We start from the raw sequence: 20,871 nt of genomic DNA on the forward strand, positions 1-20,871 counted from the left end.
ACTTGGGGCACTCTGGATGAAAAAACAAGTTAAGAAACAAAAAACCTCGCTTATCTTGGCTTCTGATTAATCGATGAGATCAAGTTCTACGGCAAAATTATAGAGAACATTCTGGTCTACATTTCACCTATATATTACTTTTGTGCCAGTTCATCCAAATCCTTGATATTTTGGTTTAAATACAAAATTTGTGTAATTTCACGAATTTCATTCAAGATAACTGAATGGCGTCCCCCAACTTCAGCTCTAAATTTAATTTGCATACATTCCGAGTTAGCTCACATTAAGAATCTCACCTACATAAGCCGATTAGGATTATCTGCCCTTTTTTTTGTGATTTTTCGATCCAATTTTCAAGCCACAAGGCATATTAAATGTTAAAACGTTAAGAGGTTACGAGTTTTCGCCAAGAAAATTTTTCTTACTAGCTAATTTGGTATTGTTTTCGGATTTGACGAGTATTTTTGTAACATTTTTGCAATACTTGAGAACCTCGTCAAATATTCATGATATTTTCGCAATGTTTCATAAACAAGTCACACTTCCGCTATTTTAATGGCAGTTTCAGGATTTCTCGATTATTAGAGAATTTAGATATAGAATTTTATTCCCTTTCAGAATCCGGTTTTATCTCTACAAGAACAAATACACGAACTATAGTCAATTTAAGAAAAACACAAAGATCATAGAAAATTTTAAATTTAGTAGATACTGATATATACAATCACTCAAGAGTAAAATTCAAAATTGATATGTTTTTCACGGAAAATTCTACACATTACCCGTTTTCTTTTCTATTTTACATGGAGTATTTGAAGGATTTTTCTCAAATAAAGACTATTTTAATCTAAACAAAAGCGTTTCAAGCATTGTAAATAGTTTTTCAATAGAGAAGTTACAATTTCTCTTAGATTGCATGTCAAATAAAAAAGGGTTAATATAGATGCGAATATCAAGAATATTACTCAATAAATTTTTTCTAATTTAAGCAAATTTAAGGAAGAACACGTAACTACACGATCTTTAAATATTTGTTCAATTATTATCCATTTATTAATTTTATAATAACTGATATTAATTTGCTGCTTAAAATATAAGTTTTGTTGGTTCTTGAGATGTAACAATTTCAACTTACTAAAAAAGAACCTTTTTCCGATAAACTCCCTATAAATTATACGATCTTTTTTCTCCGGTTTTAGTTAAAACAAAAATTAAGAGATCACGGCCAAGTAAACTTCTAAAAATCTGTTCAATTTCGTATTTGTTAAGAATATAAATAGGTTAATCAAAGATCTAATCATTAAATGGCCACAACCGTTTTCTTATTTACGAGAGCTGAAACAAGATAATATTAAAATAATAAACAATTTGGAAAATGATTGGTATCAAAATCAAACAATTAGAAAAATAATAAGAGATAACTAGAAAAAAGTTCGAAATTCCTGTACAGTTTATTAAGAAAAAACTTCATTGAAATTTATTATAAATATACGGAAATTGTATTTATTAAGTGAAATAATCATTTTAAAACTTTAAAAAATGCGATATTTTAATTTATTTGCTTATTTTTTATGTAAATTAATCAAACTCTCACCGGGAATACTAATCGAGAATTCTCCCCGATTTTTGATGAGAAAATTTCCAATCGAAAATTTCGTGGATACCAAATAGGCGAGTTCCACACGGAGAGTTGGCTTTTCCCACAAAATCAAACTCTCACATTTGGAGGATACGGCCCCTGTGAGAATTTAGCTTCAAGATGAGAATTTAACGTTGTACGCGGAAGTCCATGACGGTTTTTAATAGGTGAAATCCTTGGACTCTGCGGAAAGACACCGCTGAAAATCCAGTTTTAAAATTCCTAAAATTAGGATGTATCACAAAATTGAAAGGATTTCCTAATTTCCATATGACAAAAAACAAAAATTACCAACACAGAAAACAACAGTAATCGGGACCATCAAAATGTTTCAATACTTAAAAGAGAAGCGACATATCATTCTCAAGTTTCAGCTTTTTTTAAGGAAAATTTTAGCTTTTCCTTTGCACTGCACTTCAATTAGAAAGCCTCCTCTCATAACAAATGCAATGGTTAAGAATTTTTCTCAATACTGTCTTCTGCATTTTATTTTCACACTCAAAAATATTTACAGAGAAATAAATTAAAACCCTTTTTAATTGGTTTCTTAAAGACTTTTTTTTCTGCGCACATTTCTTGTTCGATTTTCTTTATTTAATCGTTAATTCTTGTTTTTTTTCTTCTTTTTTTTATTTAGGAAATCAGCCTCTAGTTAAAGTGTTTTAATTTATATAAAAATGCTTTTGTTTTTTTTCTATATTACAGAGATTTACATTTTACTTGTTCACCATCAAAGTTTAATTATACTTTGTGTTAGATTTTTTTGTTGCTTGAAAGAGGCAGTATTTTTTTTTAAAGTTAATGATAGATTTTGTTTCTGTTTTTTGAAAAAGAATAAATTTCATGCATTTCTTTTTCCCATAAATTTGATAAAATTACACGAAGACAAAGGAATTATTATTCTAAATTTTCCAGATCTTTTTTTTCTTCTTTTTTCTTTTTTAAATTTCTTGTTAATAATTAGATATCACATATTTTTTTGAGATTACAAAATTTTCAATTTTGACCACTAATAAAAAAATGCTATGAAAAAATGTTGGCATTTTGCTGTTGAGCTTTTTTTTCTTAAATTTTATTTATTTATTTTTATTTTTGTAAAAGTTTTCTATAAAAATGAGAGAGTTGCTTTTAAAAATTTCATCAATTGTTAATTTATGTTTTCTTCTTCTTTTTTTAATCCTTTTTATTTAATAAATGTTAATAGCAAAAATTGTAAAAAAGAGAAGGCACGAAAAATTAGCCTTTTTTGAGTGTCAACAAAATTCTTCTTCCTTTTAGCCCATCTTTTTCCCGTTTTTTTTTTTTTGTTTTTTTTCTTAATTCTTTTAATGCGATAAATGGGTTATAAAAATGTAATGTTTAATAATTTTTGGTCTGGTATGAAACAATTATTCATATAAATTATACTTTTGTTTTCTTTTCTTTTTTTTATTAATCTTTAATTCATCTCAAGCCCCTTCCTTTTTTTTAATAATCCACGTTCTTTTTTTAAATTTTTCTATCATCCCTATCCTCATTTTTTTATATGGCAAAAATTGTGTCCTCTTTTTTTTTCGTGGCGAAATAAATAAAAAAAGAATCAGAGAGCACTTACCTTGTCCCTCCGTCCTCCTTTTTATTTATTTATTTATTTATTTTTCTGTGGATGAACCCAGGATCCGGGGAAGTGGATCACTGAAGCATAAGGGCAGCGAGATTCCTCTGAAGGATGGTATCTTTGACAGAATTGAAGACTACCTGGATATTTTGGGTGTCAACGGCATTGGTGAAGTGATGATAAATGGCAGCTGATCGCTGATTGCGACGCACATTCATGAACATTTGCAGAATGAAATTTTGTACATCGAGAATTGAATGGGGATTCCCCGTAAATTGAGGATAGTACCAGCGGATATCAGTCTCAGGATTGCGCACTTTCAGTGCCAGCAGATCTGTCTTATTGAGAAACAGAATGATGCTTATCTTCTGAAATGCCACATTGTTCACAATTGTATCAAAGATATTCTTTGACTCCTCCAAACGATTCGTTTTGCGATCCTCAGCCAGAACCTGGTCAAATTCTGACGTAGACACCAGGAAGATTATCGATGTGACACTGCTGTCGAAGCATTTTGTCCACTTCTGACGCTGTGTTCGCTGACCACCCACGTCCACAAACAAAAATGGAATGTTCTGCAACAATCACCCAGAAAAAAACACAAAAGACCATAAGGCTTAGAGAGATAAACTTCCAATCAGACTCCCTCCCAAGAGAGAGAGAGACGCCCAAGAGATCAAATGGAACATGGTGAATGAGAGATTTTATCTTTTGCACTGCAATTAATTTTGCAATTTTGCCCGATATTTTATCTGTGTATACATTACATACTTTATATTGGAAAGTTGTTTCTCTCCCATTGACTGTGGGGATTTTTGATTGAGAAATTTATGCTTAGAATAAAAAATTTATAAATCAAAAATAAATAATATGAAAAGTTTAATCCATCAAGACCGGGTCAGAGATTACGATTTTATCATTTACCGGTTCACATTTGAGATAAACCAATTCATAAATCTCTCAAGAGATCGCCTTAGGACTAATACAATTGATTTTCGGATAAAGAATGGTTATCGATTCATAATCGGTTTATTACCGATTCATAACCAATTGAAATTTTTCAGGCTTGTCAGGAATTCCAAGACCATTCTAGTAAGCCCAAATATGATACCATTCAGTTGAGAAATACGCTCTCTAGAGCCTCTTTAACCTTTGACCTTGAAAAACCGTTCTTACGAATGATTCAACGGTATTTTCGAATAAGAATGAAAGTGTTCGCCTAACGGTAAAAAAATTCGGCACATATTTGTTCCAAAAATCAGCTCGTCTACGGACACCGAAAATTTTTGTAATAAATTTGTACCTTCTAGGAGAAACAAAAAGATACCCAATATTAGTAACGAATTTGTTCCAAAAAAAAATTGCTCGTCTAGTATAAAATCGTAGGGTAAGTGCTCATAATTTTGGACAGTTTCTAAATTTGGACACTTTGAGGGTAAAATTGGACACTAAAAATAAATTGATTAAAATGATGGATTTTTATTCCAATATTTGATGAAAAATGAATTCTATCTAAATATTTGTTCTTTTTGGAAGATTTTGACACTAAATACGTTAAATTTTGAATATGATTTGAGTTGAAATTGCTTTGTTGAAAATTCAGTGTGAGCTTACGAGAAATATGACAGAACTTCGTGGCTTACTTCAGTCTTATTTAGTTTTGGTGAAGTACTAACAAAGTTTGTTCGCTGTTTTTGAGTAATATTATTGAATATTCATTGAATATTGTGTTGATTCACGTTACTGATGATTTGTACATTTGACCTGAACTAAGATTTGCCTTGTGAATTATATTTTTCGTGTGAAAAATGGGAAATTTTTTAAGACATTTACCAGTGAGGTGATGATTCTTATTTTGGACAGGTGTTTTTCTCACGAAATTTCGTGAAGTTTTAGCTTTTGTGATGACTAGGTTGGACAAATGCCTGGAGAAACAAAGGAGCATCATCTCTACGAAAGAGATGTAGCGAGAAATGCCTTGAAAGGCTCCCGGAAAGGTCAGGGAATGAGCGAATCTGCACGTACTTGGAGTATCGAAGTCAACTCACTTTAATGAATGATATGGAAAGTTTCCGGGCTTCTGTGACATTCTACGTTTCCCTTACATGAACAGGAAGAGGACTTGGTAAGATTGGTTCATGAAATGAAGAACAATGGGCATCCTGTTGAGGCGGATTAGCTGTCCAAATTTACAGCCAAGTTGGCCAAATTAATAAACAAGTTGTCCAAAATAAGAGCCAAGGTCACCTCTACTTATTAATTCATTTTTAAACGTATTAAAACTAATTTTAATAAAAATAAGACGATAAATAGCTTGCTAAGTTTCTAAACAACCCTTCTGAAAAGAGAGTAACAAGAAATGTCAATTAGTATAGAAAATATCGCACTTCAAACTTGGAACTTCGATGCTTATAAGCAGACTGTTCAGCACACGGAAGCTGAACAGATTTAGGAAGTTAAAATGCACTAAATTAAATTAAATTATGTAAGCAAGAATTGAAAATATGTCATAAGAATATAGGTGAAAACAAAGAATGTAATTTAGGTCATGCCACTGCTCCAAATTTAATATGTGTCATAAAGTGGGAGTGCATGGCAAATTATATAAAAAGTGAAAATTTGTGAATAAAGTGTGGCAGTTAGCTCTAACCGACAGGTGAGGCTTTTTCTGCTCCAGAACAGACGCTCCTAAGTCAGGCGTCAGCCCTAACGGGCTCAAGGCGGGTGAAGAGTAGAGTGCGGTCATAGGGTGCTGATGGATATAGCACCTCGCGTGACTGCACCAATCTTCACCAGCCCAACGGTCCACTCTCATCGTCGTATGAGATGAACCCCCCTTATCATTAGAGAAATTTATTTCTCTTGGTCCTTTTCACAGACTGTCCAAAATTATAAGCACTTCCCCTATCCCTTCTCTCGCACAAATAACGAAGCGAAGAGGACGCCAAATCTGTGGCTATTTTCGCGCTACATAATTTCACTTTTTAATTCGAGATTCCCTTCCCCTCCTGCTGACAGCACTCGCATATGATTATGTCATGCGCACGCGTCTGTATAAAATACTTTTAAATCTTTCGTCTCTTTTGGGACTCTGAGTGCCCAAAGCAGCATATGAATATTCTGTGAAAAACGATGTTTTTTTTTTAAATATTCAGAACTGATAAAAATCCTATTCCTGGCGATGATTAAAAACTATAAGGATGTCCAAATGTAAGATATTTTTTGTAGGACCTCAATTAATTTCTGAGCTTAAATATTTTTGAACAAAAAATAGTGAAATTAGCTTGCAGCATATGCTGCGGTCCGGAAAGAGTTAAATTGATTTCTATTTGATGTTCCTTATGAACTTTCGCCACCGAAATCCATCTCGACTGAAGTATAGGCCTTAACTGTAAGACGAAATCACTTACACGAATTTGTTCCCGACAATGGGAATAGAAAGATTCCCCATATGAGTAACAATTCGTTCCAAAAATTACCTCGTCCACGGACACCGAAAATTTTTGGAACTAATATGTTACAGATGTAGGAATAATATTGTTATAAAAAATAATGTACCAATTTGTTCCTGACAGTGGAAACAAAACAGCCGAGTGCACCAAATTCTATTCCAACTTTCAGGAACAAATTTGTATAAATCGAAATGAACTCAAATTTGTAGACATTCCACCGTATCAAAACGGTTCCAAAAGAAAAATCTAACAAAATTGTAAAGAAAACTTTTTGGAACAAACAAATATCTTCTCTAGGTACAAATTGATTCCAAAAAAAAAAAACTGTTGCAAGGAAAACTTGTTTTAAACAAACTATGAGTTGTTTAAAACAAAGAAATATAGATTGATTGTCTCAAATAAAAATTTCCCTCCCTTTAGCCACTGAGGAAGGCAAGTTGTTAGCGTCGAAAGCTTTAGCAAAGACCTACGTGTTTTTCTTGTCCTGAAAGGATAGACAACCCTGACGCAACCGGAGGAAGTTTTCATCTTCCTATTTCCAATACCATTTCTCATGTCAGTACTTATACAATTACTCATATAAAATTCAAACGGTAAGAGATATCGACTTCGATGACCTTCCTAAAATGACATAATCTCGAAAATGGAATTCCCCCACCCCTTTCAGTTGGTTTCTATATCCTTTAAAAAATCAAAAATGATTTTTTTTCATATTTTTTTTAATCAAAATTGACCCAACCTTGTTAAATGATTTTTCTTTTCGAACTCAAAGAGAGAACATTTATATAATCCACTTTGTTTTTCAGTTGTGACATGGAAAGAGGGCAAACGGTAAAAGATATCGAATTCCGGTCTTCGACGACTCCCTTCCAGTAAGTCAACATTATCTAGGACGCTCATTTTCTTTTTTATTTCCACCTTCTTCCTTCCCTTCCAGAACTATGTTTTTTTGGTTGATTTCGAGAACGGCTCCTCGATTTTCTTATTTTTGAATATGTTTTGGAGGTACTCAAGATGAATATTTCGTCCTAGGGGGTCCGTGGTGCAATTGGTAAGAGCGTTCGGCTCTTGGGCGGTGTGACCCCTGGCTCGACTGTCACAGTTGTGAGTTCGAGTCCCGCCCGGTGCAAATGATTGAAGCGTCTGAATGGACATTTTTCACGAAACATTGTAAACTGAATAATAAACTTGTAAACTGAACGATGTACAAAATGGCAATAAAAGCCCGGTTACATCGAAATAAATAAATTATTATATTTCGTCCTTAAACACCTATGTCCGAAAAACAACTCGATATCGAATTTTCGAAGGTCAAAGTTTAACCATTTTGGGCGGAATATTTTTCAATCAATTTACTTAAATTAGAATATTTTTCAAAGATCTTGAAATTCTAACTTAGACTTAATCGTTCATGAATCGGTAAAGTACCCGTAAATGATATACCACTCTCGGTCTCGGATCTACTTCTTATTTGTTTTTAATCATGCTAAAATATTCTAAAATATGCTTTTCTAAAGCAATTTCTTAATTCAGAATTGTCTTCTTAATTTATGAATCAATTAAATTGGGAGTAAACCGATATGCATTTAAAAACCATGTAAAAAGATAATACACGGAGAGCTCTTTCTCGTGATTTCGAGCACTCCGCAAAGATGTAATGCTTTGCCATTTTTTTAAATTATAAATACATTTGATACGTTTTAGAATATTTAACTGTTTCTTTTACTAAAAATAACATTTTGCCTTTCCTAAGAAGATGCATTATCATAAGCAGCATATGCTTCATGTACTACTACCACAAAGATAAAATTCTTGTACTTTGTCTAATTCAATATAATTATTTGTCAAATCATTCGAGAAATTTTATATCAATTTATTGCACAAGCAAAGAAAAATAATATTAATAACATTTGTATGGCATTTTATCTGAAATTATTCTCATAAAATTGATACTCAAGATTAAACATTAAACAAGATAGTATCAAGTTTCACAAGTTCAATGGACAGAATAAAAAACTTTTGCAAAATGTGCAAAATTCTCGAACTACTTCTTTTCGATCATCTCAAGGAAAGCAATTTGATGAAACAAACTTCCTAATTATGAAATAATTCCTTTAAATGACATAATTCTTTCATTTTTAAAATGTACAGTTCTCTCTTAAATTAAGAGATATTTCTATTTCAAATAAATTAATTTTTTACCTTAAAATTTCTCATAAATTAAGTACTTTATTACTAAAAAATGTTTCTAAACATGAAGTTTTTACGTCTTTTACGTATTTTGGGGAGAGAAACTATTATTATCAAGTTAGTCGTATAATTATATTGCTCGTATATTTTTTCAAGCAATTCAAACCATGAATTTTCCCCGTAAGATAAACATTTTCCAAGAAAAAGAAAAAGCAATTGAACAGAGACTCACCTGTATTCGAATTGTGAACTCATAGACACCCTTCGTCGCCTTCCGACAGTGAAGAATGTCTTTCGTTGACGGAACATAGTCGAATCTCGCTATTCGTTCCAATTCATCGAGAAAGTAGCTCACAGAGTCACTCTGAATAAAGTACAAAAAAAAATAAATAAATAAATTGAGCCGGTCAACACCCCATTGGACACAAAGAATGCAAAAAACCTTTTGTTACAACAAACTCACAATTTGAAATTCTCTCCGCCTGTCATAGGCCTTCTTTATGGCTCTATCCTGCCACAGGACATGAATGGTTGAGGCATATTGTGCAAATTGCTCCTGATCCAAGCCCGTTCCATGGAACAGTTTCACTTGATTCGCCGCTAATTCTGATGTCGGATGTTCCCACTGAATGTCCAGTTTCTCTCTGGCATCCACCAGCACTTGCATTCCTGGTCCCCCGCGCAAAAGAACAAGATAAAAATGAGAGCAATTTCAGTGTAATTTAATTATCCTATCGTTGGCACGAGTTAATCTTCGACAAAGGGGTTAATATCTCACATAAATTAAATAAATTGTAGTAAATAAAGTATCCAAAAAAAGGGATATGATAAACTTGTTTTATCTTATGAAAATTGCGATTCTGTTTGTAAATAAAAAATTGGTAAAAAAAGATCAGCAAGAAAATTTCATAAAATCAAAATCTCTATCCCTTTCTTCCTCAAACGTATTGTATATGTCTGTTCCACTCTTTCGCATTCAAATTCAATTTGTTGTGATGTTCACGAGAAGAAGAAGAGTACGAAAGAGTGATCTAGTCACATGAAGTACACAGTAAAAAATTGTGTGAGAAATAAGGTTGTGTATGGGAAAAGTTGTGTAATGTCACAAGCATTTTGGTTGTAAATTATAAAATTACTATCATATTTCCAGTACGATACTAACATAATGCTAGTAAAATTAAGTTTGTGTAATGAAATTTGTGTATTGGAAAATTTGTGTGAGAACTGTCAAAATTTCATTGTTTACTATTCCAATTTTTCTAAGATTTTAGTCATTTTTCGCATTTCTAACTGTCTAATTGTCTTCTAGAATCATGCATTGGATTCTTAAAATATGCCTCAGTCGTAAAAAATGAGGAATAATTATGTAATAACAGAAAACAGAGGAAGCATCATGTAAATTAGAAAAATTGACGATGCAACTCTTGGCCATTTGCTTAAGAGAAGTAAGGAAGTTCGTGACGCAGCCGGAAAACGCGAGACCATCAACGCAAAGGTTATGGGTTCAAGTCCCAGACCCTCTCTTCATATTTTTTCTTTTTTTCTTTTTTTTTCTCTTTTTTTCTTTGTTTAATACAGAGACTTTTCACAGATAATACACATAAACCGAACAAAATTGCTCTACAATCAAAATTATAGTCAGGAAGCCATTTTATAAAATTGACAATACACCACTTTGCCAATACACAAACCTCAAAACCATAATGCTCGTGCAAAAATTACCAACCACTATGGTTGTAATTTTTCTTACTGTGTACGTTTGAGAAAGAGAGGGATGTAAATTGTGATTTTTTCATTAAATTTTCCAGTTCTAAAAATTAGTGGAGGCTATAATAAAAGAGAGGCACTCGATGGGTCAAGTGGTAGAGCACTCGATCTATGATGCAAGTATCCCGGGTTCGAATCCTCTTTAGGTCACCAGGAATTTTTCTGGCGTTAAAGGTATTCGGATTGCATCCAGTGAGCTTCATTGCACTTGATTCCACGAGCATGGGACTGACAACCTCATCCCGTACAAGAAAAAATAATAATGCATGTCTAGAAATCCCCTTGCGGGAAGGCCTTGCTCCATCATGAAATTTTGTGCCAGCATTATTATTATTATAAAGAAATCTTTAATTTTTTATTCTTAAAATGGTGAAATATTCTTATCAAATTAAATTTAAGAAAGAATTTCTTGATATTAAATACAGGGAGTCTCATAAAGTGTCCCACGCAGTAAAAAACAGAATTTTATGGCCCTGGCACACCTTTTAAATCAGGAAAATTTCATTAAGTCAAAATTCACATCACTTTTTTTCTCATTTGTTTTGCAAGAAACAAGCTTTGTTTTTGGATACTTCTTTATACCCTCTACCTTCCCTGTGAATATTATACTTGAAAGATAATTATTTTCAAATTTATAGAGATTTTAAATCTCAAAAGTTCTATACAGAGGTGTGCAAGAACCGTTAAAACCGAATAAACGTCAAAATAAGTTTGTTCTGGTAGCTTTTTGACCATTGACGTACATGTTTCATTTGACGTTTATTCGGCTTCAACGGCTCTTGCACGCCTCTGTTCTATACTCTGCATGTAAAATCTCAGCTTCAAATCGCTCTCCTGTAAAATTTGCCTACTGTGAGTTGTTCGTTTCTTATCCTGAGCAGTCGACTATCTCATTCTTTCGCGCTCAAAATTCAACTGAACTAAAATTAATTGGTATGATGTTTAAATGAAGAAGAAGAATCCGAAAGAGTGGGAGAGACATATGCAAAATATTTGAGAAAGAAAGATGTGTGAATTTCGATTACATGAAATTTTTCTGATCTAAAAGATGTGTCGGAACCATTATATTATGAAAGCTTTCAAAACATTCGAAATTCTAGTTTTTAAAGTTAAATAATTTAGTGTTAAAATTATAGATTTTCCATTTTGAATAAAAAACTAATGATTCTATTCCAATGTTACTTCAATTTTTATTTTGAATATTTTCTAAGGTCTTATAATCATAAATCATCTTTGCAAATAAAGAATAGTACAAATATCGATTCATGATCAATTTGAATTATTTTTTGACTGATATCCTCTACGGACTAGAGAAATTTATGTACATATTTGACAGTTTTTCCTAAGCGTAGGCGATTTTTTTTTGAATATGGACTCTTTACTAATCAAATGTAGTACTGACAATTATTTATTCTTTGGTGTCTACACACTAGAATCAATTTTCGTCAAAAATTGCCCTTTTAAAAAATATTGGCGTTTCTGCCTACAAGGATAGGGGAATTTTCCTTTAAAAGGCGTTTTTCAAAAAAAATTCTACTAGTGTGTAGAGGCCGTGAGAAGATTTTGTAAAGAATTTCAGCTAATTACTTGATAAATTTTCATGTTTGAATCCGTTTTTATTCCTCAACCACTTTTCTAATAAAGTTTCTAATTACTTTCAGATCATTTACTGTTTACTGGTTTTCAAACGATTCATAAATTACTCAAAAGATCGCTGAAAATATTTTAGGAGTAATGCAATATTGAATCTCAGATAAAAAAATTTGTTTGTTCATTATCGGTTCATTACCGGTTCAAAACCGATTGAAATCGATTGAGGGGTCAGAAATTCCAAACCTTACCAACAATTCCAAATATTAAGCCCTTCGGTTGAAAAATAGGTGTGATTATGAAGAAATCATTACCTAATACGCTCTCTCGAGCCTTTTTAACCTTTGACCTTGAAAAATCGGTATTTGGAATGGTTCCACGGGATTTTCGGATAAGGACGGAATATCCGCCTAGATAATCTCTAAAATATATTCAAAAAAAAATCTAAGGACGTGTTTTCGCACAATCCCAAAAAACAAGATAAATGGAACTCGATTTCCACAAAATGTCGTTGATCATCAAAGAATTCAAATTCATTTTCGAATTTATAAACTAAATATATTTACACAAACATAGAAAAAATGAGAAGTATAACCGTAAAAATTCGTTTAAAAGAGTTAATCTGTGACTATGAGAATCAAATCTTTATTTTTCCTTACAACAAGTGAAAATTGGCCGATGTTATCATTCGAAACACTTCGAAATTCGAACACGAAATATGTACTTTTGCCACAACGTGAGCGAAATGCGAAGGAAAATGTTTTTTTTCTTTATCTTTATTATTATTATTATTATATATAACTGCTTTTGAGCTAGTGTTCTTGAAAGTATATTTCAGAGGTACAGAGTGATTTGAATTTGAAACTAATCTTCTAGTCTAGATCTTTTAATGTTTTTTTCTCATCAAGAATCTTCGGCTATGGATACTATGCGTCTGTTTTCAAACTAAAAATCTAATATGCAGTGTCCTGATAAATATTTAATTTTAACAATATATTTAGAAAGAATATTTAGAAAATACATATTTGCATTATGACTTGAAGGGTGAAGTAAAGTAAAATTCCCTGGTTGCAATGTAAAGAATTTTAATACTATAGAAAATTTCTGGTGATCTAAAAGAAATTCGAACCCTTAAATATAGGGGAGACCGGGGTACCTATAGGCAGGGGCAAAAGTAGACAGTGGATTTTTCTCGTTTTTCTTAAAATGTACATCGAGCAAAGTATTTTATAATGAAAGTAGGAACACATCCCCATATTTCCAGAAATATTTATAAGTCTGATCCAGTTATCCTACAATTTAGAAGCATTTTTATAAAATGGGTATAAAATTGTAGATTTGATGTTACAATTTTTGGACCCGCATTTGGTTTTCTGAGTTTCTAATCAAGATTTCATAGTTTTACCTCGTTTCTGGTTTAATAAACCTAATTAAAAAATATTTTTCACTTGGATAATTATTATCCACTTTTTTATATAAGATGATAAGCACTGAAACAGCCCTCGGGGCAGTTGTAGTCACTCTTCCGCGGCGGGCTAAAACTATCAATGATTTTTCAGTAATCCATGGATAATTGTTAGATGAAAAAGTACTATTGATATTCCAAGCAATATTGCCATTTGTATGAGGAACTTGAGAAATAGATTTTTTCAGAATGTTTGCATTAATTTTGCCTCAATTACAAAAATGTCATAAAAAGGTTGGCTAAAGCCCTTTTCTTTAGGTTTAAGTAACATATTTAGCATCAGTGGGCTTCAGTGTATCAAGTGAAACAATATTTGGTATCTCCAGTTTAAAATTTCATCTGGGAAACTAGTGGCAATTAGTACCCCAAAAGTGGCTATTTCTACCCAGGACGGGGCAAGTGCAACCAATGTGTCATACTTTTTTCATTATCCTCTCTAGAAAAAGGCAAGGATTTTAGAGCTTTGAACTACACTGTTTCATATAGCCAATATCCTAATGCTACTTATGAAACATAAAAATATTAGACAAACCTTATCATTTTTTCACAAGTCACTCGCGAAAAAAAAGCTTCATTTGCTGGCTAATTTTACCCCTGTCTCCCCTATCACCCTTATTGCCTATAACAAGCTTTTCAAATAAGCAGTTGCGCTATTGTACACAAGTTTAAAATTTTAAGCCACTCACAGATATTAACCCCTTGAGAAAATTTTAGGAATCCCCTCAGTTTTACAATGGAATAAATCTTAAGTGAAAAAGTGTGTGAATTAATCAATTTAGCTGAATTTTATTGTCATTCTATTCGCACATTTCATTGATTTATTGTGAAAGAGAATTGCAGTTTGCTTTTTTTCAGCCACAATGGTCTTATACTTCTCTTTAAAGTAAGTCCCATATAATTTGAATTATTCGACTTTTCCTGTTCTACAAAAGTCCACACAAAGTCCATGGAAAAATGTTATCAGTCATTCAATTTAATATGAAACAGCCACGAGAAAAGAGTAAATCAAGCAATTAAAACTATTTTTTTTTCTCAAGAGGAAATCAAATGAAGAATGAAGGAAAAATTAGTATGAAGTGACGAATGTTATTCAATATGCAACAACCCATTTGATTTGCGTTATCAGTAATAATTTTCTGAATTTAATCAATAAAGCTTCCTGCAGGTAGGTATTCATTAAATTGTAAAGGAGTTTCTTGATATGAAATACAGAGAGTCTCAGACAGAGTGTCCCACTTAAAGTTAAATAATTTTGTGTCAAAATTAATGATTTTCTATTTTGAGTTAAAAGCTAGTGATGCTATTCCAATATTATTTCATTTAATTAGTGATTTCAAGATTTCCCAAGGTCTTCCCAAACAGCTTTAAAATTAAAAAAAAAAATCTTAAAATAGTTTGACATTTCATTTCAGATTTGACATAGTAAAATTTGTAACATTTTAACGGCCTCTACACATTGGGTGACATCTTCGTCAAAAATTGCCTTTTTGACAAAATTTTGACGTTTTCACCTACAAAAGTGCAGACGATTTCCTTCAAAAGAAGGAAATTTTTGGAGAAAGTTGCTTCCAATATGTAGAGGCTATCAAAGACTTAAAAAGATTATTTTTTAAAATTAAAAATCTTTATAAAGTAAATAATATGTTTTTGCTTTTAAAAACTGATTTAAATATTTATTGCTGAAAGATTTAACTTATAATAGATTCTATTTCTTCTTAAACACTCTTCAATTCTGAGACAAAGAATGTTTGAAGAGTTAAGTTTAATATTATATTGTATTGTATTTATTTTTCATTACCATTAATAACTTATAATAACTCATGTTAACCCCACCGTACCTTGCGGCCATCGCCGTCTTAGCGTTTTATTTATATTAAAGGTCTTTAATATTTATCTTGGTTTAAAGATTTTTGACGCTTTATGTCCAACAATAATTTTTATTTGTAGATATGTTTTCAAAATTACCAGTGGGAGTTAGCGAGATGAGCAGATCTACGTTTCTTTCACTCTCATATAGAAAATATTTTTGCAAACAAAAGTTATGGTGCACTGGGCTTAAATATTTAAAAAAAAAACAAAGCTTTATGCTTAATTTATTTTAAAATTAAAGAGGAAGAACTTCATAATTTATATCAATTCCTTTCAATATTTGAACTTTAAAGCCCTTACACATTTAAAAAAAATCGTCAAAATGGAGTATTTTGATGATAGATATATGTACAAGCTGTTTTGTTCAAAATGCTTCATTTTGACGAAAACTAAAGCTTCACATTATTCGAAGGCATGAACGTTCGAATGGACAGTACTTTCCCCTACCATTTCCATATTTTGGTTAGCACTTTTCGTTCGAGAACTGCTAACTGGTCAGCATATTTTTGCTGATCGATTCAACAAAAATATGTTGAAAACGCTGTTTTTTTTTTAAATAAAGTATGCTCGCTGGGGCATTTCGTGAATAGGGAAGACTAGGGAAAAAAGTCACAAAACGAATATTTTATTTTTTTACAAGCTACTCGATCGCTTCAAAAATTTCTAATTAGCGCAGTTTTATATGAAATTTACCGCTCTACAACTTTGTGGAAGTAATATTCCTCTATTTTGTAAGGAAATACATTTATCGATTATTTTGATTCGCTTTATTACGGGCTTCCGTAAATTTGAAAAAATACCGAGAGGACATATTTTCATAGAAAATTTATTCATCTACACCTTTATAAAACACCGTTTTCTCTGCGAGAAAAGTGAGAAAACGAGAAAAGCGCTTTTCAAGCTATTTTAGAAAAAAAAAAAACACAAAAAATACTGCAAATCGTTTGACCAATGCAAACAACAAGCGGCGAAACATGATAATGACGTTTCTTTTCGCCGTGAGACATCAGAAATTGCTTCACTTTTTGTTACTTTTTTCTCTGTACCTTTTGTTACTTTTTACCCCAAGTGGCCATTTATAATAAAATGATTTCTGTAGAAAAGAACTTTTGTGAAATTCTAAAATAGCGGATTTCTTATTCAAAAAATCCAAATTATTTAGAAAATATTCACCAGTATACATCAATTTTGGAAATTAAGTAGATAATAATTGTTATCTTCTGCAAGGAAAATATTTGAAAAATAGGGCTAAAAATTCGATATTTTTTATTTTCTAAATTCCTTGTTCGAATTCTAAGAAACTTACGGCATTAAAGAACGTCTATGGAAGCTATCTATAGAAAAAAAATTGAGCCGCTATCTTTTTTACCTTGGAAGATATTGAATTTTGAAATTTTCGATTTGTGACTTTTTGTCCCAGTCTCCCCTACGGTTTTGAAAATATTAAACTAAATATTAAATTACAGTAGACTCTCGCTTATCCGTGAGAGCGGGACCAAAATGTCATACGGATTTTGAGAGTGATACCCATTAAATTGTTTGAAATCCAACGATTTTTTTGTTTACATTGAAAATTTATGAAGTGAATCCTGACCTGACTGAATACGGCAATCTCTCTAAACATGCGTACTGTCCAAAAAAGTTACAGTGAGTAAGAATTACAGTAGATAGAGCACATTTGCTCAACAAAAAAAAACCCAAAACGGGAACAATGTGTCATCAAAATTTTGAAAATTCAACTGCCTCACGGATTTTTTTTTATGTCACCCGGAAAAAGGGTCCACGGATAAGCGAGAGTCTACTGTAATAGAAAATTCCATTGATCTAAAATCAATAAAAACAAAAAAAAACATACGTTTGATTCTTTTAGTTTTTAACGCAAAATATATTTTCAATATTCCAGGATTCTATTAATTGAAATAGAAATTGGAAATCTCAGGAAAATCATCGAAGCATTTAAACATTTTCGTCAGGATCCAGCATTTTGACGTCATTTACATCAAAATACTTCATTTGACAAAAAGAAAATAATGTGTAGGGGTCTTAAGAAAACCGAAATCTTAAAACTCAAATCTTGTTCTACGTTCTAGAATCTAGACATTCCAGAATTAAAGCAAGGAGTATAAGGGCAGAATCACATTACATTGACAATAAAATGCTCGCCGTAGCCTCACCGTATTTCGTTAATTTACGCATTTTCATTGCAATTCTTACGCAACTTTTCCATTACCGTATTACCTTATCTCATACTCGGTGGCACTAAGTAGTGAAAATAATATAAGAAAATTGAAGAAATAAAACGAAAATTCGATAAACGGTGAACAAAAAAAAACTGTAAGAGAAATTAATCGTAGTTTTTTTTATCATGGTTTATTGCATTTTCTTTTTATTTCTTCAATGTTCTTATATTATTTTCGCCTAGTGCTACCGAGTATGAGATAAGGTGATACGGTAATCGAGAATTTGCGTAAGAATTGCAATGAAAATGCGAAAATTAACGAAATACTGTGAGCATTTTCCTGTCAATGTGATTCTGCCCTAATTCTTTAAAAATATACTTTAGTAGAATCTTCCTTAATAACAGATTACAGGTTTCATTCTATTGTGAAACTTTTATGAAGAAATAATAAAGGAAAGTTGGGACATTTTCTCTGATTCACCCTGTATCCAATTCACGTAAATAAGATAAATTCTTTAGTAAACCCACCCTCCGAAAATCTCAATTAACTGTCTTAATGTCAACATCCCTCCCTCCCATCTTGGGAAATACCAAGAAATCACGCAATTTGCTGTGAGGCAGCGACATTAACATTTCCAACCACTCTTCGTGCTTCCGGACGAGACGCAGAGTATTCTACTGAGAGCGGGTGAAAGTTTTCTCTTTGTCACCAACTTACTCCAGGATGTTGGGCTCTTACTCACACCGCACCAGAGACAATAAAAGATCCGCGAGTGCGTCTCTGAATTAAACTTTTACGACTCAAAAAATATCGAATTATTCGGCTGTTTTTCTCACTCTCTTATTTTTACGATCAATTAATTATTAATAAATGTAGAAGATGAGCAATTGGAGACTCGTGCTGTGGTCTCTGGTCAGTATGGGGCGTATTGCTGGGGGATTTCCGGAGGCCAGTGCGCCCCAATTGTCAAGAGGAATTTACATGGAGGGGGCTGTCCGGGAACTTTGATTGATTCACTGGCAAGTGGTTGGACAGGCACTTTCCCTTCCAATTTACCGGGTAAATTGGTTTAGGGGAAGGAAAATGAGGTAGAGGATGTTGTCTTGGACTATTAGAGGATCAATTGGGATGGTAATTGAGGTAAAAAGACCCTACCTTTGATGATATTTTGATAGATCACCAGTTGATATTCCCTAATCAACTCCGCCTCGAATTTGATGTTGTGGATAATTCGCATTTGCTTGAGGAATGTGGATTTGCCTGATTCACCAGCACCGAGAAGAAGTAATTTAACCTAGGGATGGGAAAAGGCCAAAATATTGTCATTAGATGGGGGCAGGAAGTGAAAAATTAGCATGAAAAGGAGCTGAAAAAGCACAACAATGACCATTCATGGGGTTGGACAGATGCAAAAACAGCTGCCTTACCTGCCTCCGGAAGGCATGTTTGTCCTTCTCCAGCAATTTATCAATTTCCCGGGACTTATATCTCTGTTCCAATTCTTCCGTACTAAAATGTATCCTCAGCAAATGTGTAAAAATATCATTGAAACATTTTGTGCAGGAGAAGCGCGACGTCTCCGCCATCTTTTCACACACACACTGGGCAAAAAGTGACAACAATGCACGAAGATTGGGCTGAAATCCCACGAAAACTGCCGAACTTTGACACATCGGCATACTTCGATTGGTGTGAAGTTTGCAACAAGCCGTTTTGAAAATCTCCCTCCAACTCTAACGGCTACCAAAGCTTGGCTTTTCTAACCTTATTTAATTTTTTTTCAAAGAAAACTCATTTTTTCTTTATTTTCTCTTTTAATTTTATTGAGAAGGAAAAATTTAATTGATTTTCTTCTTAATGCAGTACATCAGTATAAAATCTTACGTAGGTAACGGGTACAGAGTAGTATTTTTTAAGAAGATTTACTTCGGGGGATTACAAGACTCACTTTTATTATCAAAAAGTTTAATGTTGAAAATGTTTAAAAGTTCCTTATTTTTTAGTGATATTTCTGCATTGAATGCAATGAATGATTAATGTGTGATATAAGTATAAAATGTTTAATTTTTATGAATCATGATTTGATGGTTTTGTGGGGGGAGAAAATCAGTCTTCAAACGCAATTCCTCCGCATAAAAAATGCTCAAATTTCAAAAATATTCTCTCAAATTTCCTAAATATTTAAGGCAAGAGGCATTGAATTTCTCCTTCAAAGGAACAAAAATCCACAAAATTCCATGACTTTTCACTTTTCTTCAGCTCTCATTCTTTTGTACAGAAACGAAAACAAAAATAAAAAAAAAACACTTCCCCATTTTTGATAAGAAAAAAACAGAGAAGATTATCAAAAGAATTTGATGCTCAATCACGCATCAATTCCACCTTATTGCATAATTTATTGCATTATCTATAAATTCCTAATCGTAATACAGAGTTTTTATTTTGTATTAATACGGATTAATTGTTATTGTCTCATTACATTCCTAATCATGTTTTTCTTTTATCCTAATCATTCCTAAGATAAATTAAACTTTGGCTCACTAATTTCTCCTAGCTCGCGAAAAAATCCACAGAAAAAAAAACTGACAAATAAATACTCTCTCGTTGCGTGATGTGAAAAAAAATCAACGAATGTTTTAACACAATTAATAAATAAAGAAGAAATTTGTCCATGCATCACTGTTTTGAAATCATCAATTAGCTGCTTCTCTTTTGGACTTCAATATTATTATTATTATTGTTAAAAGACGATGAGGAATTGTTGTTAAAATCTCAGATCCACGCAGTGAAAACCTCTCTCTCTCTCTCGTTCAATTTTTAATTCAGCAAACAGTCTCCATTGGGACTTTAGTGCTTGTATTGTTGGTAAAAGTGTTATTTGTTATTGTGTCGCCCATTGACGGCAATCCATGCGATGAACTCGAGTGTTGAGGGCCATTTGTGGTATTCATCACACTTCGATTGGATTTTGAACCACAGATCCTCTTTACAGCTGCCCAGACCTGCAGAAGTTCCAGAGAAAAGAGCCAACAATGTAAAAAGTTCATATCACTCAAGGAGAAAACAAAAGCAATGATGTTAAGATACACGTAACATATTCTATGTAATAAAATGTTATTAAT

The 20,871-nt window shown here is 32.3% G+C and overlaps 2 protein-coding genes across 2 annotated transcripts in view; both read right to left on the bottom strand.

Moving 5' to 3' along the window:
- Nucleotides 1-3,046: 3,046 nt before the first annotated feature.
- Nucleotides 3,047-19,444, bottom strand: LOC129808215 (guanine nucleotide-binding protein subunit alpha homolog). The gene is made up of 5 exons (XM_055858021.1): nt 19,177-19,444; nt 18,905-19,043; nt 9,342-9,547; nt 9,111-9,242; nt 3,047-3,811 (listed from the first exon to the last, which is right to left on the bottom strand). The coding sequence occupies exons 1-5, from the start codon at nt 19,426-19,428 to the stop codon at nt 3,311-3,313; spliced, it is 1,230 nt and encodes a 409-aa protein (XP_055713996.1). The 5' UTR covers nt 19,429-19,444; the 3' UTR covers nt 3,047-3,310.
- Nucleotides 19,445-19,543: 99 nt separating this feature from the next.
- Nucleotides 19,544-20,871, bottom strand: part of LOC129808216 (probable G-protein coupled receptor Mth-like 1) — a 72,050-nt gene continuing 70,722 nt past the window's right edge. The window contains exon 8 of the mRNA XM_055858022.1: nt 19,544-20,751. Within this exon, the coding sequence (XP_055713997.1) occupies nt 20,572-20,751 (180 nt within the window). The 3' untranslated portion in view covers nt 19,544-20,571. The remainder of the gene's footprint in view (nt 20,752-20,871) is intronic.

Source organism: Phlebotomus papatasi, chromosome 3 (assembly GCF_024763615.1).
Source record: "Phlebotomus papatasi isolate M1 chromosome 3, Ppap_2.1, whole genome shotgun sequence".
NCBI classification, from domain to species: domain Eukaryota; kingdom Metazoa; phylum Arthropoda; class Insecta; order Diptera; family Psychodidae; genus Phlebotomus; species Phlebotomus papatasi.

What these genes read in the sequence shown, in the direction of transcription:
- LOC129808215 (XM_055858021.1), bottom strand. Translation starts at nt 19,428, where the DNA reads ATGCCGATGTGTCAAAGTTCGGCAGTTTTCGTGGGATTTCAGCCCAAT. An exon ending in GGCGGAGAGAATTTCAAATT is followed by an intron (nt 9,243 to 9,341) that starts GTGAGTTTGTTG and finishes TACTTTATTCAG; the next exon opens with AGTGACTCTGTGAGCTACTT. An exon ending in AGTTCACAATTCGAATACAG is followed by an intron (nt 3,812 to 9,110) that starts GTGAGTCTCTGT and finishes TGATTGTTGCAG; the next exon opens with AACATTCCATTTTTGTTTGT.